Consider the following 25,187-nt stretch of genomic DNA (forward strand, 5'->3'; position numbering starts at 1 on the left):
AATTTTAGTTTATTATTTGATTTAATTAATGACATGGTTAAGTTACATAAATACGTCAATTTAAGCTCCCTTAAAAAAAGCCTGGCTGCCGGTAAAACACTGTATTTAAAGCTTTCAATTAGTTGAAAAATGTATACTAACTCGTAGCAGGAACATTCGTTTTATAAAGTACGCGAGGACTCACGAGATTATGTCTATGTTTAGATATACGTTAGAATCCGATTATAACGACGCACAAGAGACCCGGTGATATTACGTCGTACTATGTACTTTCACACACACACACAAAAATCACGCCTGTATTCCCAAATGGGGTAGGCAGAGCACACGAAACGTTACCGCTTCGGAGCCACTTTTAGCAATTGTAATAGCAATGTAATTTCATGGTGGCTCATATTAAAACCAAACATGCCTATACTTACGTCGCTAAAAAACGGTTCTTTTAAATGCGAAGTCGTACTAAACGGACTACACTGTAGTATCAAAATATTTATATTACGTATAATGAATGAGAGGTTGAAATTAGTTAATTAGTTTTTAGAATGAATGGTTTCTTGGCTTAAGGTCCTTATCCGTTTAGCATCTAGACAATGTGTTTGCTTACTAGATCAGAATCAAGAAAGCATTTGCAAAAAAAAAATTACATCCGACCGCGACCATGCCCGATGGTATGCAAATGCGTAGCATGTTTGCTAAGTAAATATCCATTAATCACAATCTGGCAAGTAAAGATTTATCGCTATATAGCACGAAAATTTCTCCAACTTTAATACCTTAGAGGGGAAAAATTCTAAAAGTATCCCTTTCTCTTCACGCCCAGGGCAGATCTGCTGGCATTTTGACGGAAATCTTTTCCGTAGTAAAATACTTTTTAGGGTTCCGTACCCGAAGGGTATTCAAATTCAAATTCAAATTATTTATTCAGTAAATAGGCCGCAATGGGCACTGTTACACGTCATTTTTAAACTACCAGCGCTTTCGGAAGGACCATAATTGCCAAGAAGAATGCGCCGCAAGAATCTTGGCATAAAGACATTTTTTCAAAATAAAATAATTACAAATAAAATACTTAAAAACTACAGTAATGACAAAATAATAATAATAATAATACTGGGATGTATGGGGTCCCTTAATTACAAAACGAAACGCTAACTATATTTAAGTTCAGTAGAAGTGTAGAATGCTTCCACCGTCATAAATAAAATAAAAATAATAATAATTTAATTCTGAAATATACATTTCAGGTCAAGTAACCATAAAGCTTTTGGATTCCGAAGGCAAGCTCACGTCTGCCGCCCACAAAGTTAGCTCACACGCACTCATGTCATGCTCTGAAAGCAGAGCGGTACCGAAGACATGGTATTGTTTCCGTTCCCATAAGCTCTATGGGATCGTCTTGGGAACTTCGACGTCGCGAGCCTGTGACTAGAATTAAACTAAAAATATACAAGTTTAAAATCCATAAGCTTAACAATATACAGCCTTAAATATAATAAGGGGATGTATAAAGTCCCTGACTTAATAATAAAATTCCTAATCTACATAATTCAGAGATGTATATAGTCTCTAAATGTCAAAGTAAACTAATTAAGTAAATTAATTCAAATATTCAATCTTCAGAGGTGTAAAAAGCCTCCAATGTCAAAAAAAATAATAATTAAGTATTAAAATAAAGAGATAGAGATGTATAAGGTTTCCAAATGTCAAACAAATAAATATTTTGAAATTAAATTCTGCAACGCGGACAACGGCAACAGAACCAGAAACTAGACACGAAATGCGCCGGGACACTGCCAAGTCACACTTCACAACACTATACAATACAAATACACCGACATAAACGGTTTTAATCGGCAAAAACGAAGAAGCAGCAGTGCTTGCACTGTTGTGTTTCGGCATGGAGAGTAAGACAGCCGGTGAAATTACTGGCTTCTGAGGTATTCCATCTTAGGCCTCTAGGTTGGCAACGCATCTGCAATAGCCCTGGCGTTGCAGATGTTTATGGGCGGTGGTGATCTCTTACCATCAGGAGACCCACTTGCTCGTTTGCCATCAAGTCGAAAAAAAAAAAACACTATTACTAAGACTTCGCTCTCCGTCCGTCTGTCACCAGGCTGTATCTCATGAACCGTGATAGTAAGACAGTTGAAATTTTCACAGATTATGTATAACTGTGGCCGCTATACTAAAAAACAGAATGAAATAAATATTTTAGGCGGGCTCCCATACCAAAAGTGATTTTTTTGCCGTTCCGGCCTTCAAACTAACTCGTTCATCTATTGCTTACTTTCCAGCCTCTACAACAATGTACAATTGTTGTTGACTCCACCGGATTGTTTAACGAAAACCTATATACACTACTGATACTGACAGTACAAAACCCCGATCCAATCACCGAAAACCGATCAATTAGAAGGTCAAACCACGCCGGCTTTATCAACAACCAATCTATTGTACGAGACAATGCCCCGTTAAGAAGGGCGGGCCTCCGTCGCGGACCCTTGGTAGGGTCTCAAGGGTACTCTGCAACCCTCGACGAGCGAAAATGTATGTGGAACCAGAATTTCAACAGTCATGTTTGAGATTATGAATAACAAAGGAGGCCGTCATGGCAACAGTGTTTTTAGATGAGGCCTGAGTAGGCATTGTATGTTGTAAAAGTTCTCAAAAGGAGACCGTGGTTGTCCACAGCGTAGGACGTCTACCAACGAGATGGCAGGATGACCTGGTAAAAGCCGCGGGTGGGTTGTGGGACGGTTGCAGACCGCTTCCAACCAAAGCAAATGGAGGTCTAGAGGGGAAGCCTATGGTCAAAGTAGACGTCCTACGGCTGATATGTTGAGCCGTTGACTAAAGGTGCGATTCCATAGCTGAATACCTGCAGCACCATGCGATTTATTGCCTCCATGGCTTATAATCTACTAGCCTTTACCTTCAGGTTTGCATAATCACAAAACTTACAATAATCACGTAGTCTTCAATGTGGTCAATGAAATTTTATTCATGGACATAATTGTCGATTTTGGTAACGCAAAAGATATGGAAGTTAAAATACTTCACGGTCTTTCACAGTCTAAATACGTCCCACTGCAGGGCTAAGGCCTCCTCTCAAAGTTCGAGGGCTTGAGCTATAGTTCCAACGTAGGCCCGGAGCCGATTGGAAACTGCACAACCCGTTGAATTTCTTCGTAGACGTGTGTTGTTCACCATAAAGTTCATGGTATTTTTTTTTTGTAATTTTGGACATGAACTGCGAAAAACTCAAAGGTGCAAGCCCGGGCTGGAACCCATGACTCTGTTTGAGAGGCCTTAAGTCGAACTACTAGGCCACCACGACAGCCACCTAATTATGTCGTGTATTTAACTCCCTCAAATGTCCATTATCACAGCCACTTTATCAAGTTCAATATTACGATTTAAAATTCTTGAAACTTTTCAATTTCCATACAAACTTTAAACAAATCAGCAGCTTTGAAAGTCGCTACAATAACGGCATTGTAAGCGAAAAGGCAAGTACTGCGGACTACTCTAAAATTAAAAATTTGAAGTTCCTTTTTGCTCTTCTTTCCTATTAAATGCTATTAGCGTGAATGGGATAGCATGATACGAAGTTCGAATTCAAATTTCGTTATAAGACCTGGCCCTATACGACGAAGAGCAAAAATCCAACTTATATTACTCAACACGATATTATTCAACACGAGAGTGAGTGGGACGGTACGAAACGAACATCGATTTTCAAATTTCGTAGTAGCCCGTGAGCTTGGCCGTCGATTAAGCTGAGATCAGGAAAGTAATTAAAAATTCAGCTTGACTATTTGTGTTAAGTATCGTTTGTTCGCAGGAGTCCTTATCTGCTGTTTGAATTTGTAACTTGCCGGGATTACGCTTAATCTAGGATCTGCTGAGTTTAGCCTTGAAGATGGTTTAGGTGTTAACCCTTTGACCATTATTTTTTTAAAAGCAATGAATCGAGAACTTTAACGATACGCACAGCATGAATGATTTTTTTTATGATTTTTGAGAAGAGAGAAATGTATATATTATTGCAGGGTTTCCGAATTATGAGACGGCAATATGTTTACCGCTACCAGCCAAGGGCATTAAGTGACAAGACCGTCATGTCAGTTTGCCGGGGGAACTACGGGTGGCACGACGTATCTAAAATAAATAAATTAAAAACCAATAGATGATAAGAAATAATTAAAACCTTTATTTAACTTAAAACTGAATTCTTTCAAATAAATAACCGGGCAAGAGCATATCGGGCCATTGAAGTATTGAATTAAGCTATTGCTCCATATATAAATCAATAACAATTGTAGCCTAACCACCCTTCCTTTAATAAACACCAGACACTTAACGGATAGTGGCAAATATATTGCCGTCTTCATTTTTTTAAATTATCAAATAACAGATTTTTTTTCTTTAAACTTTATATCGCCAATCTTGTCTCTGAAAGTAGAGAATTGTGACTATCGGATAAATCCAGCAAACAAAATTTTATTTACAAACATTTTTGTTCAATTGTAAGGAATAGTTAAAAATCTAAGTTCAGGCCTAAGAATCATCATTTAACATGGGTTGGAATAACGTTTATCTGCTATTCTTTTTTCGTAAATTGGTACGAGTATGTTCTCTTATGCGAACAAAAGTTATATTAACTAACAACACGTTCATTGAGAAAAAAATAAAATATCTGAGTCGTATGACGGCAAATATCTTGCCGTTACCCACTAAAGGGTTAAAGGGGTTTGGGCCCTACATCGCATTTGATCATAACCTAACCAAGTTACAAAAGTAGTAAATTTCTTCGACATTGTTTATACAAAGTTCAGTATCTAAAAAGGGCTAAACTGATTTTGATAAAACATAGCTAAGAGAAGAGATGCATTTGAAATTTGCGATGATTTTGCAATATCTGAATTAATTATGGCAAATATGCGTTACGGGGCAATGAATGTCTGTGTTAAGACAGTTTTATCTTTCGAAAAACCTCTGTCCTCCCTTTTTTTCCCGAACAAAACGGGACTACGAAACACTGTGGCATGCTCGATATTTTTACGGTATGTTTTTAAGATATTAAAATATTTGCTTTCACGCCCGTAAAGCGGCTCGTAGACGGGCCATATTTGCACTGCAATATGTGGCCGGCAACTATTAGTGTCCCTCTCTTACTCACATGTTAGACAGAGACACCAATAGTTGCCGGCATATTGCAGTGAAAATATGGCCCGACTATACTTCAGCTTGTCTATGTCGGCGGCCGATCGTAAAATCCGCCAGATCACGAAATTCCTAGGCATATCGTGAAACGCCGCCATTTCATGATATGCCTAAACGTTGGCCAGGCATATCACGATGTGCCTGAGAATAATACGGCAGATCGATTAGAGCAACGCATTCGTCGATATTCCTAGCTCTATACCGGGCACATCGTAAAATAGTTCTTATTTGGCCACTGGTGGCGCTGCGTATGCAATGGCGGCCGTGACCAGCTGACCGCCCGTGTTTGTTTAGCGCGTGAAAAAATGTCGGCGTCGCAACAAAATGATCTTTAAACCGAAAATAGTGATTGAATTCAAAATAGAAGTGCAAAAGAAGCTTTTGAACATCAGCTCCGTTCTTTTTATGTGAATCAAACGGATTCTGTGCACAATGTGAAAAAACCGTGGACGTCTGCCCGTATTTTAGAGGTTAGAATTTTGTTGGTAAATAAAGTATTCACTAGTTGTTATTTATTTATATAGAAAATTTAGGTACGACGAGCGAAGCGAGGAGTGGTTAGTATTCATTGTGATTACGACGCACGAGCCGAGCGAGCGAGCGAGCGTGCCGCGGCAGCGGCCGGCGAAGTGCCAGAACCGATATGGCGGCGTTCATGATATGCCTAGGAATTCATGATCTGCCTGAACTGGCCAAATCATGAAATGGCGGCGCTTCATGATATGCCTAGGAATTTTCATGATCTGCCTAAACGTCGCTAGGCAAATCGCTAAACGGTGAGTTATCAACGATATGGCGGATGTCCTTAGCCAATTCATGAAATGGCGGCATTTCATGATATGCCTAGGAATTTCGTGATCTGGCGGATTTACGATCGGCCGCCGACATCTACACAGTGGCGCCAACTGGTTAGAGCGAAAACGGTAGCCCTCATTTCAAAATCAAAGTCCGTATCGTACGGTCCCTCTCATTCTCGTACTAAAAAATAAAAGCGTCAGCGGGAAGGCAAGATCCGAAGTTCGAATTTTGCTCTTCGTAGTATAGAACCTGATCTAATGTATCATGCAAACGAAGTCGAGGGTAAAGGCCAGTTGTCCTGAACCTCATATAGTCATCATCATCATCTCAGTCGTAGGACGTCCACCAGTTGCGTCGGTTGGCAGCGGCTTGCATCCACCATGAACTAGTAGTTAGTTGTGATAGCCGGGTGTCTGCCGGGGATTTGTAGTGTGTCTCTCCACACACACATACTCTCTACCCATATAATATAAATACATGTAGTGTTAGCATAAGCTCTAGAATAAAGTCAGATATTGAACCCAAAGGCTCCTTTACGCTCATCCTCACAGATTCTTAGCACCCGTTGCCCCGCCGTTACCACGACCGCTACCGTAGTCGGGACTAGCGGGGCTGCCGGGGACTAAGGGCCTGGGTGAAAATTGTGCTTTAATTTGAGGTTTATGAGGGGGGGTATAGTACATAACTCATACAGTACCCGGCGATAAAGATTGCACATCGGTTTTCGGAAAAAGACAATTGGCGGTTCACGACGATTTCCGAACACTGGCGATCGTCCATCAATTACCGTAATTATTAAGTGACGTTTTATGTCAAATAAATATTTCACCTATATAGACTTAATTAGTTTACGTCAAACATGTAAGCTTAGGATATCTATAGAGAGCTGTTGCAACTACTAGAAAAAGGATAGTTCCCTCTTTTTCCTAAAGATACCACCGTAGAATTGAAAGTTTTGGGGGGTTTCAACAACTCATTATTATATATTTCATCTAAATGCGTCCGTACTCTATTGCACCTGTACAACGACTGACAATCGTCACAGACTACTAAGAGATACTAACGTATGACAATCGTGACATAAGTAGTGTGTGACAACGCTCTACGAAGCCGAAATTAGCCGAATCTCTTTCCAAAGACCGATGTGCAATCTTTATGGCTGGGTAGGTACTGTAAACGCGTGGTACACGCTATAAACAGGTGACACTTCAGGTGCTTTATTACGTCCTAAATTCTAGAATAACTGCGTCACTGTTATTGTTTTAACTATCCGCGAGTACCTCTTACAAAGTGAATAAGCCTATGATTAACGACTTTGTGTTTAGGTCACTCTACCAGTGTCAGCTTGCTCAAAGCTATGTTTAAGCTATTACATTTATTTATTTTCATGACTATAGTTCTTACCATAGCAGATTAAACTTAATCTATTGCGATAGAATAGAATATATAGATGCCTACTTAGTTTTTACAAAAAACAACATTTTTTTATATGTACCATAATATAGACAAAGTTGAGGATCTGAGAACAAGAGAGAAGATTATTTTACTACATAGCAATAAAATTATAACATCAAAAACACATTTTTGTAAATTCCCGGTATCTCAATTCAATTGCTAAGGCAAATGGTTTATGCGTTCAAAGCTGCTCGTAAAGGCTAGTTTGAAAAGCATTCCTTTTTCGATTCTTTTGTATAGAAGTATATTCGAAACATATACCTTCTCACTCTATCACTAGCATACGGTGTAAGCAAGTCCTACTCGTATATTCAAGTAATCGTTTTACCCTCGACCTTTCCAAACTGATAGGTTGAACACGAATTAATACCGACATTCGTATATTACGACCCGAATTGATATGTATCTAGCGAATTAGATAGCATAACTATCTAGCTGCAGCTTTGCGATTGTGTGAGTGACTCCCAAATGGCCAATGCGCGGGGGTATAGCTTTGTGTGAGTGCACAGAGACAGTGTGGAGCGTCGTTCAGGATATGTACGAGTATGTCACACAGACACAAAGTCGCGACTGTACCAACGTGGTATAAACATTTGAATAACGTATAGTCACGTGCAATTAAGTATCTGTTTTGACATTTAATATTATTATTGCAGGAATTTGTTTCGATGGGAATAATGTCACGATTTCTAATAGAAAATAGATACTAGGAAATAATATTATTATGTATTTCTGTATACGCCCTCTTTTATGTTTTGAAGAGGTTTGCTTTACGCGTTTAAAAAAAATATTTGAAGATAACGTAAACTCTCTATAATTCAGATAGTGATTATTCATAAACTCCTAACGATTTCTCTAGGGACGAGACGAATTTATTTTTTTCAATAAAATACATAAAATGTCATGTAAATTAAAAGGAGTACAAAATTAACTGTTGAGAACTATGCGTGTTGTACTAATAGCCTGGCCTTCTGCCGTATTTAATTTACATTATTTAATTAAATAGGTCTCTATATTAGTATGTTTATTCATTAGGCAATGCATTGCCTAGTACCCAATATTACTAGCTTTGCTTAGCGTATCAGTTGTCCAATTATATTTATTTATTTATTGACTCATGTTGTCCACAGAAGAGGAAGGCACAGAATTGGAGCTGGAAGCCCTGTACAGAAGATACTGCGTCCGATTGAAACACGCTCTCTTCGTGTCGGCGCTCTGCGTCACTCTACTGTTCACGCTTATACTGCTGTGCGCTGTGTGCATCTTGCATTCAAATGTGAGTATATATTTAGGGTTCCCTACCTTTTGGGTAACAAATGGAACCCTATTATTGTGCCCTTGTTCCTCGTACATAAGAGGAAGGCACAGAACTGGAGCTGGAAGCCCTGTTCAGATTTTGTTGAGTGAAATATCTTTTTTTTTTCAATAAGATAGGCGAGGCCTTGCAAGGTTACGGTTATTGCTTTCCCATACTTATTGAGTTTGGAATTGAATTGGAATCGAAATATCGCAAAAAATATTGCATTAGATGGAGTTATTTTAAGCGTTTTCTTTTTTACCGACTGCCCGAAGGAGGATTGCGTTTTTCGACCGTTTGTATGAACGATTGAGTTTAAAACGCGTCAGCGTAGTGTGGTAATTGGGTGTGTGTGATTTGTGTGTGTTCTTACAGCGTGGAGGTGGAGGAACTGCATGAACATTAAATTTGTTGCATAAACGTAGCAATCCTAAGGTCGCGGGTGAGCAAAGTAAATGTTTTATAGTTGTTGAAAACAGAGTTGAAAACAGAAAGTTATGCTTGTGGTCCACTAATTAGACATAGTTAGGGATGTATTCCAGCTTGGTAAAAGATCATACTTGCTATGTTTGCCGACAGACCAGAAACCACATGTAACTTTGGAGTAGGTATACGTTTGTTCTGACTAATTTCAGCAACCGCAGACTTGACGTTCACTTGTGGTTATCATTGAATTTGAGCTTGAGTTCCATGAATTTTAGAGAGGCTTATAATAATTAACGGGTGGTTTAAACATTAAGTAGGTTTTCACATTATATAGCAAGTGTGTCGAGATATTAGTAGCTCGTTAAAAATAATCGCCATCTATAAAATTAAGTACCAAGTAAGTAAGCGAGCAAGCAAGTAAGTTTTTCGAAATTGAAATTTACCATCGAAAATACAAACTGAGACATGGATGCACAGAAAACCCAGAAAAAGAGACCAGCGCTGGGAACCGAACCCAGGTCCTCAGCATTCTGGTTTTTCTGTGCATCCATATCTCAGTTTGTATTTTCGATATGGTTTTACGGGATGGCCGTAAAATTAACAAATTTGGAGTTAAAATAAAAATACAAAAAGACTCAAAAAAAAAACCAATCATAATTTGAAATTTACTTCAAGCTTTACGTTGAAGTAAGATATTGTGAGGAAAAGTACTTCGCGAAACAATTCAATGTTTTAATGTTTATTTGGGCACAAACGGTACAATTTAACTAAAATCTTAGAAACTTATACCTAACATTATCCAATAAAGATGCCACCGTTAGATAATACATAAAAATTAAAGAGGGTTGGTGTATCCATTTTTGTACAAAATATTCAAAGAAAGAAAGAAATAAAGAAAATAATTTATTTATAACAGCAATGATACATAATTATTAAAAATAACAATAAGAAATGTTGCCGCTATAAAAAGGTCCCGGCTCAGCATATCGCTGGTTGAAAACCAGCACTGGTCTTCCGCCGGGCCACAGGAGAGTGCAATTACGGAATGTCACACAAAACAAATCAAAGTGAAATCAAATACAAAAATAGCTACGAGACTAAAATATAAGTTGGCTGTATAGCCCACATTATCATGGCAACAGTACATGTAATGAAAAAGATAAGAATAATTTGACATTGACATTATGACAATTACAATTATGACATCAGCATTCAATGGTATATATCTATGCAGTTCTCAATGCACACTGGGTTTGCGTGGGAATTATGGCCCAAGCCCTTTCATTCTAGGAGGAGGCCTGTACCCAAACTGTGAGACGTATACCACCATAACCCAGCAAGCGACGAAAGAAGTTCTGGATTTTAGCATACGATCTTCTAAGTTTACATAAAAACACCTTAACAATCCAGAATAGAACCTCTTTTGTCAAATTCATCATCATCATCATCATCAGCCTACAGCAGTCCACTGCTGGACATAGGCGGACTCTTCCGTGGCGCGCCACAACACTGTCTTCAGCCCCTCGCATCCAACCTCAAATAACCTTGACAACGACGCAATCCAATGGATACAGAGTCTAGATCAGTAGTTCCCAAACTTATTTTTCTCGTGGACCACTTTCAAAATTTTACTGGTTTCGGTAGACCCCCTGCTGCTACATTTCTACCACATTCTTAAAGTCGCCAAAAAATAAAAATTGTGTCGCTGTGTCTGAACAAGCATTAAGCATTGTCGGGCGGATAGCGCTTTGCAAGTCTGTACATGTACACGAAATTTTACGTAATATCGAATACGCAAGTTTGGACAAGTAACAGTCGCTTGCCTTATTAAAATATTATCTGCTTAGTTAGGTACTTAAAACAATGTAGGTAGGCCCTTATAAAAACTATGCTTACATTTTTGCTCTTTACTATCAAAAGCAGATAAATTTTCGTGGACCCCCATTAACATCTTATGGACCCCCATTTTTAGTTCACGCCTACGTAGACCCCCAGCAAGTCTCCCGTGGACCCCTGGGGTTCCACCTGGACCACTTTGGGAATCACTGGTCTAGATATTATATTGTGAATTTGAACGGTTACGAATAAATAAATCCGCAAATTCATTAATTATCTAGCTTTAATCCAACTATCCCTTACCCGCGACGTTTCGTTAAATATTCAAGAACATTGAATTAACTTTACACGTTCACCCAAAATTTGGCTACTTAGGTATTAAATTTCATTAAGTGCCCTGTCCTGCTTGATGTTAACTAAGTAAACGCTACTAACCGTAAGAAGGACAGAGAGGTTAAACGAGACACTGAAAATAAACTGCTCAGTTAAGATCTTCTAACTCAAACACAAATAATTTATTTACGTTGCGTATAAGTGTATCGCCTATTGCAAGGCCGGCAACGCACCCGCAGTCCTAATAATGCTGTAGGTATCCATGGGCGGCGGTGATCACTTACCATCAGGTGACCCACCTGCTCATTTGCCAGCTATTTGATAAAAAAATACCGACTTATGAAGTTTACAAATCAAAGAGCAGCTAGTTTTAAATACAAAACTACTGTCAAATAATTATTCGATATTATCTTTAGAGAATTAATTCATTCTCCTGTATTAAACATGTATACCTACATTTGCTGGTTAATTCAGATTAATTCGAGTAATTTTTACAAATCAACCAAGTCTAAACAGTCTTCCGACACACGCTCGTTTCCTTTCAACTCACTAGGCTGTCCTCCCTGCATCCAGCAGCCTTTAGTTACCAGTAATCTCATAAACCCATAATTGAACCGGACGGAGTCTGCTCTAACGAAATTTCTGCGCGGACGCAACCTTCGACCTAATCCGGCTAATGTATGGACGGTCTGTGTTAATGAGGGCTATCGTTTTTTGTCTTTCTAGATGGCGCCACTGTTGCGTAAGGTTTTTAAGTGTGGCTTTCAAAGTCTGTTATTACGGGCGTGAAAACAAAGTTTACATTAAAATCATATTAAATACACCTTAAAACCGTACCATAAAAATATTGAGCAACCACAGTGTCCCGTTTTGTTCGGAAAAAAAGGGAGGAAAAGTTTCCGAAAGACAAAACTGTCTCAAAACACAGACATTCATTGCCCCGTAACGCATAACTGCCATAATTAATTTCAGGTAATGCAAAATATTTACAAAATTATTCTAATTATAAATAAACCCGCGTAGCTCGCCCAAAGACTATGACATTTGACATTTCGGTACACTAGCGCCTCTAGCGGCGAATTCATACGCGACAGCCCTCATTGAAAGGGCTGTACTTTGAGTACCCTTTGTCTGCCCTCTTAGTCCATTGGATAAAAAACTGGGAGTTGGACTCGAATTCGCAGGAGAAGGGTTTCGCGTCACCGTAAAATTATTTTTAGGATGGAGTCAAAATAACGAAAGGAAACACTATTCTTTTATCGAAACCCTGTAGTTATGTATCATAAAATACGGAAATGGAGGTGAATTTATCCCCGTAAGTAATCTCTACCAATCACGTTTCTATTTACGTTTGAATGGTTGAGAGCAATTAAATCGGAGATGAAGAATCCATGAAAACCCTAGGCATATGAAGACTTTCAGTGTATTTCTTAGTTTAAGCTCAAAAGATAGATCTGGATACAGCTCTATGACAGACGGTGGACAAACAGACAAATTAAAAGACGGACGGACATATAGCACAGGAACTACTCTAATTAAAGACATCAAATAATTTATTGAATCAGGCGTTAGGTACTTTGCGGAGGTCCATATCAATGAACTAAAAGAATTTCCTAATATACGTGGGTACTTAAGGAGTTACAGTGACAAATTAAAACGGTTGTTGTAGTTTGTTAGTCTAACAACTGGTAGCATGATGTACGGTTGTGTTACTCTGAAGATGAGCTCTGGTTGAGTTCGAAACGCGTCAGTGTGGTGTGTGGTGGTGATGATAGATGGGTTTGTGTGATTTGTGTGTGTTCTTACAGTGTAGAGGCGGAGGAACTGCATGAACACGTATATTTTGCATAAGCTTAACTATCATTAAGGTCGCGGGTGAGCAAGGAAATTCTAAAAGAAGTTTACTAAAGAAATCAAAACAAAAAAAAACATGTTTTTTCCTTGTTTTCAAACAACTTACTTTCTTTGATTTGTCTGCGATATTTCTGTATTACTTTTATTACTTTTGCGCATCAACATTATTTTTTACGAACATTTGGTTTGTTTATTTTAACGTTTTATTTATTGAAATTGAAATTTCTTCGAGTAAGATAGACAAGGGCCTTGCGAGGTTACGGTTGTTGCTTTTCCATATTGAGTTTCGAATTGAATCGGAATCGAAAAAAAAGTAATTGCATTTAGGGGAAGTTATTTCAACAGCCCTCGACTGCTACTCGACTGCCCGAAAGATTGTTTTGGTTTTCGAGTGTAATGTAATGCATGTCTATTTCTTTTTTCCTCTCTGTAGCCTAAACGGCTGGATATTTTTCAATAAATGAGGTACCGTTTTCACAGGAATATCAAAAAGTAAGAAATAAAAATAATAATTTAAATAAGTTTCATTTTAATACAAGCTTTTTTTTGCTGACCGTACTTTTAGTCGACTTTTACTTACTTTGTCACCCAAGCTACATTTGCATACCAAATTCCAAGTCGATGCCATTAACCGTTGTAGTGTTCCGTCCTACCAGATTATTGTATTGTCACGTACGTAATTTACATAAGTATGCCGAATTTCAAGTCAATCCGAACTACTGGAATTTGGTCGAAATTAACTTGCAAGATTTGACTACAGACAGATAACGGGACGGGTGAAACTAAATAAAAATCAAAAACTTGACTGCCTTACCGATAACAACCACTCTTGACAGAGTGCAGCTATTTAGAATCTAGCACTCAAAAATGTAACTAAGCGTGGCAATAATAATTTCTTTCTATTTTTCTTTAGATTTTATTGGCTTTTTCACAATAGTATTGTGACTGTCCAAGCGGCTCTGGGGAGGTTTATTTTTAACCGCTCACTGTGTTACTGTGTTATGCGACTACTTCAAATTCGTCGCTGCCGAGCGATTGAGTTCCGTTTGAATGTAATAAAGTTAGAAAGTGGCAGTAAAACATGGCAGTTACCTAGTTTTGAGACAAAGTATTTTAATATTTATCTTACGTTTTTAATCATAAAAAAATTAAAGAATAAATGTCAAAATCGAATGTAAAGATGATTCGTGTACAATTTTTTTATGTTGGTTTTATATCGAAATTTTAGTTTGAAAACGGCGAAGTGCCAGAACCGATATGGCGGCGTTTCATGATATGCCTAGGAATTTCATGATCTGTTAAACTAGCTAAATCATGAAATGGCGTCGTTTCATGATAAGCCTAGGAATTTCATGATCTGCCTTAAAATCACCAGGCAAATCGTTAAACGGTGAGTTTTTAACGATATGGCGGATGTCCCTTAGCCAATTCATGAAATGGCGCCATTTCACGATATGCTTAGGAATTTCGTGATCTAGCGGATTTTACGATCGGCCGCCGACACATAGAGGCTGGGAAGATGATGATGATGATATACTTAACATAAAGCGATAAGTTTTTCTAAATCACGTTACACGGACCAATGAGTGCCCCAAGCTAAAAGGTCTCTGGGGAATGTAAGCAGATATTGGAATTCCCACCGCCTCCAATGTTTTTATTGCCCTTTTTTAATTATTGAGCTGTCAACATTCGCCACAGACAAAATTAAAATTTCTAAATTCCAAACTCTTGTCTACATTTTGTGAGCTTCAAAATTTATTTCGTTTACATATCCCTTGTTTTCATCGTCATCATCATCCCAGCTATATACGTCCCACTGCTAGGCAATAGGCCTCCTCTGGGTATGAGAGGGCTTGGGGAATATTTCCCACGCGGGCCCAATGCGAATATTGGGACCCTTGTTTTAAGCCTTTTGAAGCGTATAGATCGGTGATTCCCAAAGTGGTCCAGGTGGACCCCCAGGGGTCCACGGGAGACTTGCTGGGGGTCTACGTAGGCGTGAACAAAAAATGGGGGTCCATAAGATGTTAATGGGGGTCCACGAAAATTTATCTGCTTTTGATAGTAAAGAGCCAAAATTAAGCATAGTTTTTATAAGGCCTACCTACATTGTTTTAAGTACCTAACTAAGCACATAATATTTTAATAGGGCAAGCGACTGGACAGAACTCAGAAGCGACACAATTTTTATTTTTTTGGCGACTTTAAGAATGTGGTAGAAATGTAGCAGCAGGGGGTCCACCGAAACCAGTAAAATTTTGAAAGTGGTCCACGAGAAAAATAAGTTTGGGAACTACTGGTATAGATCCTAATTAGGTAAATTCCTGTGAAAAAAGAAATCTGTTTAATCCATCATTTCGCGGAGCTTATTCACACCTCTAACCTAACTTAACCTAAAAGAACATTCTAAGGCTGCGGCTCCACTCAGGCGGAGACGAGCGGAGCGGACAGGAGACGTGTAGAGATCGACCAATCCCTACACGTCTGATGATAATGAGGCGGAGACGAGATGTGGATTCAACTAATGTGATTGGTGGATCCCTACACGTCTCCTCTCCGCTCCGCTCGTCTCCGCCTCAGTGGAGCCGCGGCCTAAGTGTTGAGCCCACATCTCCGCCATTACTGGCCGCAGAAAATTATTTTCAGTTAAAAGATGCTTATGCAAATGCGCGTTCTACGAGTATACGATGCAATCATTTAAAATAGTGACCATACCATACTATTATGTAACATTATTTTGACGATTTTTTTTGTCAATCAAACAAAAAATAACGAAGATTTATAATTGAAGAGCATGAAAGTTCCGGAGTTGAGCCCCGTGGCGTCATTCCTTAGTAAAAAGTGTACGTAGGTGTGACGTCACACGGAACATAAGCCAGTCTAGAGAATAGTTAATAAAGTAATAGTTGCTTAAGTTAAATGTGTTTATGTACACCTTACCTTAATTACGCCGCTTTTGATCACGACTGCGTCAGCCTCGTCTAATTACATTCCATGCATCAGTATGCAGACGCAATAAAGAGCAACTGCAGCTGTTAATTAAACCTCGCTGAAGCTCTGTTTGCACGTAATTTCGTGTAAACACTAGTAGCAATACATTGCAGCGGCGTATAGCGGATGAGTTGTAAGGTATCAAGCAAGAACAGCAGAGTAAAGTGCAGTAAAGAAAAGGTTTTTTCGTAAAACAGTGTATTACAATCGTCGTTGTGGTCGTTGGGACCCAAAAATTATCTAATAGAGACCATGAAACGGCAAGCGTGGCGCAGAACGTCCACCAACGCGGTGGATAGATGACAGGTTAAAGCAGCGTTTCCACCAGAGATGTGCGAGGATTTGTTGCGAGGAATATGTGTTTCATTAACCAATAGAAACGCTTCATTTATCACGCCTCGCTTCGCTCAGCTATTTCCACCAGAGATGTGCTGTGCGAGGATGTGTAAATGAAGCGTTCTACTCGTATTGGTTAATGAAAATACATCCCTCGCAACACATCCTCGCACATTATGGAAACGCTGCTTAAAGCCGCGGGTTCACGGTGGGTTCACGCTTTCAATCAAATTCTGAAGGTCTATAGGGGAGGCCTATGTCCAACAGTGGACGTCCTATGACTGATATGATGATGATGACACATTGCAATACATTGCGGCGGCGAGGAGCTGACGAGTTAAAAGTGATCGAGCAAGCACTGCAATGTAAAGAGAAGTTAACTAAAGTTTAGCTTTAAAGATTAATTTACCACCATCATCATTATCATCTCTGTATACGTAACGTAACGGCAGGTAACGTCCTACAGCTGGGCATAGGCCTACTCCCAGAATGAGATGTCTTGGGCCGTAGTTAAGTAAATAAATATCATGCGACAATTGACATCTATTGACCTAGTCCCATACTAAGCAAAGCTTGTATTATGGGTACTAGGCAACGGATAAACATACTTAATAAAACATTAAATTAAAAAAATCAAAAACTTATTTAGACTTATTTTCTTCCTTTTAGTTTCGGCAGTCGGACTTTTTGATTTTTTTAATGTAATGTTTTATTTTACACTTTTTTGATATTTATGTGAAAACGGTAGATTAAAAGAATTATAACCTGTATATATATTTTAAATGGGCTTATTATTAACTTTCATTTGATACCCATATTGTTACAATACAATTTTTTTTTATTCCTCCGCCATATTTTTTTTCGCAGATGCCATATTAAAATATTATATAGTCTATGTCACTCCGACAGTTATGACAAATCCAATGGTACCTCATAATGTTAAAATCCGTCTAGCCGTTTAGTCTGCAGCGAGGACCAAAAAATGGACATACATACCCCACATACATACATACATACGCTCGAAAAACATAACCCTCCTTCGGGCAGTCGGGTAAATATATATTAAACATCCAAGACCCGAGAACAAACATTCTTATTATTCATACAAATATCTGCCCCGGCCGGGAATCAAACCCGGGACCTCAAGCTTCGTAGTCAGGTTCTCTAACCACTTGGCTATCCGGCCGTCTAAGTCTAAGTTTCAATGCGGGCCCTTGGAACTTCAGACTACTGAATTACTTCGCAGGTTTCTGCAGTTTCCTCTGTATGTTTTCCTTGACCGTAAACCTCGTGGTAAACAAATGTAATTTCGCACATGAAATTCACTGGGCGGTTATTTTCTAAACACAACCAACTGCCCTGTGAGAGTAGTTTAGAGCTTTGCTACGAGTAATGCTACGGTTTAACTGCTACGAGCGCTACGGCGTAGCGGTTTCGTAGTATTATGGTAGCCTCAGGCGTAGCGACTTGCGCAAGTTTAGACTTGTCTTTTAAAGCTTAGTTCAGACTTGCAAGAATAATAGTGCGAATTGTATTGCATTGTGAGACCGTAAGGCTGCGGCTCCGCTGAGGCGGAGACGAGCGGAGCGGAGAGGAGACGTGTAGGATTCGACCAATGATATCCACACAACTCGGAGACGAGATGAGACGAGATGTAATATGATTGGTCGATCGCTATACGTTTCGTCTCTGCCCCGCTCGTCTCCGCCACAGTGGAGCCGCAGCCAAAAGCCAATAAATATGCACAATTTTTAAAGTGGGCGTCACTCACGTTATAGTATATAATTTGTGCAACTATGAACTTGCGCATGTTGATCGCTTCGTCTGTGGTTTGTTATGGGTTTTCAACGTTTTAAACTTGTAAGAAAAATACAGATTGTATTACATTGCGGCACTCGACTGACTAACCCAAACTTGTTCGCTTTACAGATTTTCAACGCAATGTAATCCTACTTTGACGAGTTTTCTTGCAGGTCTTAGGCTGTGTTTGCTTCATTTACCTATCCATGCAGAGCACAGTTCTCGTGGAAACAACTGAGCGGAGCGAGGTTAGGTAATGGAGCGATTCTATTGGTTCATGAAAAACACAATTCCTCGCTACACATCCTCGTACATCTCTGGTGGAAACTCAGTCTAAGCTGGGGTTTTTGAAGCCACCGACATGGTTTTTAGAGTTCCGAAGCACAAATGGCAAAAACGGAACCCTTATAGTTTCGCCATGTCTATCTGTCTGTCCATCCGCGGCTTTTCTCAGGGGATATCAATGCTAGAAAGCTGTAATTTTGCATGGATTATATGTAAACTATGCCGACAAAATGGTACAATAAAAAATTCAAAAAAAAACTTTGGTACCTCCCATAGACGTAAAGTGGGGGTGATTTTTTTTTCTCATCCAACCCTCTAGTGTAGGTTATCGTTGGATAGGTCTTTTAAAACCATTAGGGGTTTGCTAAAAACGATTTTTCGATTCAGTGATTTGTTTGCGAAATATTCAACTTTAAAGTGCAAATTTTCATTAAATCGAGCGAACCCCCCTCTAAAATCTAAACCGGTGGCTGGAAAAATTTGACACAATTCAGGATGGTAGTAAGTATATCAAACTTACAAGGAAAACTATAACTGCTAAGTTTGCTTTAGAATTATTAGCAGTTTAAGAGTAAATATAGCAGCCTAAGGTATAAAATATACCTAAACTTGGAAGATTCCGTATAAAATACGAAATCCTTAGAAAAATATTACTTAATTTTTTCGTATTGGCTGCGAAACCCTATGTTGGGCGTGTCCGACACGCTCTTGGCCGGGCTTACGCCGATTCAACTTAAATGTTTTTTCATCGTCCTGTCGCTCCAAATGACCGTCTATGTCGTGTCCATTAGAGGTATTAGTCCACCGATATGTTACATGTCCGATAAACATTGTACTTCCCGAAATAGTCTCTGACTTTGACGTACATAGTGCGACAAAAACAGAACTATCGATAAACTAATAAATCACTGATATCGATTTTGACGGGCGGCTCGGCATAGTGTATTATGATTGTATATAATATTGTATAAAAAAGGTTCCACCAAGACGTGCAGCAATTACCGGTTAATTGCTCTCATTTCCCATGCAAGCAAGATTCTACTGCACGTTCTGAACGAGCGCTTGAAGTCCTATTTAAGCAAAGAAATTGCTCCTGAACAAGCTGGTTTTGTTAAAGGGAAAGGAACCCGAGAGCAAATCCTGACAGTACGTCAAATTATAGAGAAAGCCCGGGAATTTAACAAGCCGACATACGTATGTTTTGTAGACTTTTCTAAAGCATTTGACTCGGTCAAATGGCCTAAACTCTGGAACACATTAACCGCAATGGGTGCTCCAAAACACTTAGTGCACCTTATCCGAAGACTGTATGAGGACGGTACGGCCTCGGTTCGAGCAGACGATATTCTTTCAGGCCACCTGCACCCCAGCGCCGGAGTCCGCCAGGGATGTATTATTTCTCCTCTTCTCTTTAATGTGTACACAGAACTCATAATGAGAATTACACTTGAAGAGTGGACTGATGGCATTTCAATTGGTGGTTTGAAGATTTATAACCTAAGATATGCGGACGATACAACTCTGTTCGCTACTAGCCCTCGCCACATGGAAGAACTTCTCAGAAAAATGGAACGCGTCAGCCTCGACTTTGGACTTAAGATCAACCGTTGTAAGACAAAAATGATGATTGTCGATCGCATGAATAACAATTCACCAGAAATAGTACAAATTGCGAATTGTGATGTGGTTCAATCGTACATTTATCTGGGAGCCTTAATCACGAATAGCGGTGGATGCGTCGACGAGGTGAAGAGACGTATGGCGATTGCTAGGTTTGCAATGGACAGGTTGAGGAAAATATGGAAGAGCCGTAACATTTATAGGTCAACAAAAATCCGACTTGTTCGAGCGCTCGTGTTCCCCATATTTCTCTACGCCGCAGAAACGTGGACGCTGCGTGAGGTGGAGCGAAGGAAGATAGACGCTCTAGATATGTGGTGCTGGAGGAAAATGCTGGGAGTTTCATGGACTGAATTCCGTACCAATGAGTCCATACTCCAAGAACTCGGCATTAAACAGCGTCTATCGTCCATAGTGCAGTCTCGCATCCTTACTTTTTTCGGACATATATGTCGTAAAGAAGACGCAGCTATGGAGCGACTTGTGATCCAGGGGAAAGTCGAAGGCACTAGGCCACGAGGTAGATCGCCTATGAGATGGACAGACCAGGTCAAAGCAGCAATAGAGGGACCACTACACGCAAGCATAAGGAAGGCGGCTGTCAGGGAGGAATGGAGGCGTATTGTTAAGCTTGCTACCAGCACCTAGAAAATGATGACCACGACCACTCTGTCAAGAGTGAAACGACGAAGAAGAAGAAGAAGAGAATATTCTATATATTCGTTATAAATACATCGATATTATAAAGATAAAAATTTATTAAGGTATGTCAGCTTTGGTAACTTTTGGTTTAGTTTTATAAATTATAAGAAAGAAAATGTTTATTCGGCAATGTAAATTAAATTATAGGTAACATCAGGTACAAAACTTAACGCTTAGTAAACTTATAGCTAGCCGAATGGGCCTGGCAGCTCAGCAATACTGAGGTACGGAACCACAGCGCTGATTTTCAGCTCCAGCCAAATAAAGGAATAAAAAAATGGTACATGCCTATTTGACACCTTGAAAATATGTTATACATTATGTGCCGTCCGTGTAATTTATTGAATCAGGCGTTCCTTTGTGGAGGTTCATATCGATGAACTAATTATTTTGCTCACCCGCAACTTTAAGCGATAGCTACTTCGATGCAATAAATGTGTGTTCATATACCTCCTCCGCCTCAACACTGTAAAAACACACAAAATCCATACAAACCCAACTATTACCACTACCACACTACACCAACATGTTGCGAGCTCAAACAGATTTCATCCACAGAGCAACACAACCGGTCACCATGCATCCAGATGTGAGACTTATCATCTGTCTAATATCCATCATGGTGAACGGTTGTGCTGCTCTGACAATTATTATACAGAAATATGCATTGATATTAAAGTTTCTGTCTAGTACTGTTTTCAAGGCCAACATAAAATTGAGACATTTCGGGAAATATTGCTACAGATATTGTCAAAGTTTTGCCATTTACGACAAGGCGTGCCTCGCCGCCCTTGTGTGCAAGGACTTATTAATATCTGCCCTTCGTTTAATTTGCCGAACTAAAAATGCTATACTGTCTATAAAACATATTATTATTGTCTATCTAGTAGCCACCTTAATTTTATAAATTAAAGTAACAATAATTCAACAAAATTTCCCTTGTTCGTTACTTCCTTTGTTTCATTTGATTACAACTCCATTCAATTAAAAATGAATTGTCTCCCGGGAGGACAGGTTAAGACAACATAACCCTGCTATCCTCCAACTGTTTGATTAGACTTATCTAATTACATCCATTGTTCCCCACAGCCCTATTTCTCGTTCGAACCACTCTAGGGCTTCTCTGCGTCTCTTTCTAACGTAGACAATGGGGATTGAGAGTTTGGGAAACATTGGAGAAATCGTGTAGGTAAGTTGCCTGAGAAGTGTTATTAGTTTTCTTTTGTGAGTAATTCCGATGGGGTTTTATTTGTCATAATTGTAACTACGTTAATTAAATGTACCTTGTATTAAACTGCTCACAAACTCACTTTAAAGAATTCCGAAGAATTGCGAAACTGAAGTAGTAGTGGGCGGGGCACATTGCTCGCAGTACTGACGGCTTATTTTTTGCTTCTTCGTATCTTCGTATTTTTTGTTTGATTGATAAAAAAATACGTGTTCAATACTGTTTAATAATTTAACTAAAGAACTAATTAGATTTAACTAAGAAAATAGCCCATTCAAGGGATACAAACGTAAGCCTATTTTTATAGATTAGATTAAATTAGATTATTTATTAATTCAGTATAAAATTACATCATAATTTGTACATGTCAAAGTTACGAGAATTTATACTGAAATTGTAAAGAATACACAAAAGATTAAATTAGAAAACAATTAAATGTCACAAAATGTAAAAAAAAACCTATATTATTGTACTTGCGCACAAAATTTTACTACAATCGATTGATAAATGAGCTCTGTAGAGAAAGCGATGAATGTTGTCAAAATTTAGTTGTGCTGAAAAATATTTAGAACTTATTTCCGTTGTAAATTAATGTAAAGTATTATTTATTAAGAAAATATTAAGAAAATAAAAAATATCCATAAGACTAAAACTACTATTAAATTAAAATAACTAAAACTTTAATTAAAAAAGAGAGGTGGGCCTCTTACACCCCACACTTCAGTCTACTCGTGATCGCGGCAACTGTAACGTTGCCGAAACGTCGAGGTAAATATTACTTGTGTAAATAGCGTGATAAGTCCCGTTTATGATATTTTGACTATGAGGTGGGCCTCTTGGCATGATGGCCATCACGCAGGCAGCATTCCCGCGTTGAGCTGCGAATAATGCGATTGAGATTCTTTGCGCGAGAAAGCTGCCGGCGCGAGGGTTCCCTGTTGCCTCCCTTAATCTATTGCTGAGCTGCCTGTGTAGCCCCAGCGCACCCTTACCCCAAAGACCTAGAGTCTCGACGCCGAAAGCAAAGAAATGATATTGGGCGCCGAGACAGCTATATTTTGTGACTTTGAGGCATTCCCGGGCGTCTGCCGCCGCCCCCGTACATTTGGTAGTTGCTGGTAGGTAGGACACCGCCAGGGTATCTGTACAGGTAGCGTCCCACACCAGCCCACGGCCAGTCTTACAGGGTATCAACGACATTCCGTCAGGACGCTTGCCATCGTAAAATGTTAAAGTTTGAATAAAATAATAAAAAAGCAATAAAACAATTACAATTCGAAACAGGTTCTCCACTCGGGATCGTCATAGTTGTATGCATAAAAAATAAAAATAAAATTACAATAATAATGTCACTACCAGGGGATCATCAAATTAAAATACATAAAATATTTTAGAGAATAATAAATGTCGAGTAAAAACTGAAAATAAGAATCAAATCAAATACTGTTTTATAATTTAACTAAAGAACTAATTAGATTTAACTTAGAAAATAGCCCATTCAAGAGATACAAACGTACAAAACCTTATTATAGATGGAAGAAGATAGATTGCGAAACCCTAGTTAGCCTTTGAACGGAACCGTAAAAAGCGACTAAATATCCCTAGCTAAATTTAACCTTTTGATTTCTTTTCAGCCTTTAGACTACATAAAAGAATAGTTAATGAAAGCCATTAAATTAATTTGGATGATTGAGTTTCCTTGTATCAATATTTAAAGATTTCCTGGTCGTGTTCCGCATCGTACCGTGAATGGTAGTTATTCATTTTTTTCTTATTTTTTTTATATTATTAACCAACTTCAAAAAGGAGGAGGTTCCCAATTCGAGTGTATGTTTTTTTTGTATGTTTGTTACGCGATAACTCCCGTGAGCCGAATTTAAAAATTCTTTTTTAGTTCTAAAGGACATACTTTCGAGGTGGTCCCATTGGCACCAAGTCAGGATCTGATGATGGGATCTTAGAGAAAAAAACCGGCCAAGAGCGTGTCGAACACGCTCAAAATAGGGTGCCGTAGCCATTACGAAAATATTAAGTAATATTTTTCTAAGGATTTCGTATTTTATACGAAATCTTTTTAGTTTAGGTATATTTATACCTTAGGCTGCTATTTACTCTTAAACTACTAATAATTCTCAAGCAAACTTAGCCGTTATAGTTTTCCTTGTAAGTTTGATATACTTACTACCATTGGGATTTTTTTCAAATTTTTCCACCCACCGGTTTAGATTTTAGACGGGGGGGGGGCCTATTTTTATGAAAATTTGCACTTTAAAGTTGAATACTTCGCAAACAAATCACTGAATCGTAAAATCGTTTTAGCAAACCCCTAATGGTTTTAAGAGACCTATCTAACAATACCCCACACTATAGGCTTGGATGAGATAAATAAAACACCCCCACTTTACGTCTATGGGAGGAACCCTAAAAATTTTTTTTTGTACTATTTTGTCGGCATAGTTTATATATATATCCGTGCAAAATAACAGCTTTCTAGCATTGAAAGAAAAGAAAGAAAGAAAGAAATATTTTATTCGGACCTCGCACATTACATAAAAAGCATAATTGAAATACATTAAAAAATAAAAAGTAAAATAAAAAGAAAAAACAACAATAATATTAAAATAAAAAGAAGTATTATGCATAATATGCGAGATCGCGAAAGATTGATAGTCCCTGAGCAAAGCCGCGGACGGACAGACAGACAGACATGGCGAAACTATAAGGGTTCCGTTATTGCCATTTTGGCTCCGGAACCCTAAAAATATAGCGATTTTGTCATTTTTAACATTAAGTCAAGTATTTACATTTAGAAAGTATCATTTGGTGAACTGGACCCTGATAAAAAAGAGCGTAGGTACCAGTATTCCGTTATAAAATGATATAACTGTTACGGCAGTGGGTTAGGTGGTAAACTTTGATCGTGCTTTTCGACCCATTGGAGGCGTTTTCAGTAGGCTGGAATACGGTTTCAGGCCGTTTCAGAGGATGCTCTATCACATA

The 25,187-nt window shown here is 38.7% G+C and overlaps 1 protein-coding gene across 1 annotated transcript in view; it reads left to right on the forward strand.

Moving 5' to 3' along the window:
- LOC141430557 (uncharacterized) overlaps positions 1–25,187 on the forward strand; it is a 124,868-nt gene that overhangs the window by 82,926 nt on the left and 16,755 nt on the right. Inside the window, exon 2 of the mRNA XM_074091308.1 lies at positions 8,610–8,755. Coding sequence (XP_073947409.1) covers positions 8,610–8,755 — 146 coding nt within the window. The remainder of the gene's footprint in view (positions 1–8,609; positions 8,756–25,187) is intronic.

Source organism: Choristoneura fumiferana, chromosome 8 (genome assembly GCF_025370935.1).
Source record: "Choristoneura fumiferana chromosome 8, NRCan_CFum_1, whole genome shotgun sequence".
In the NCBI taxonomy this organism is placed as follows: Eukaryota; Metazoa; Arthropoda; class Insecta; order Lepidoptera; family Tortricidae; genus Choristoneura; species Choristoneura fumiferana.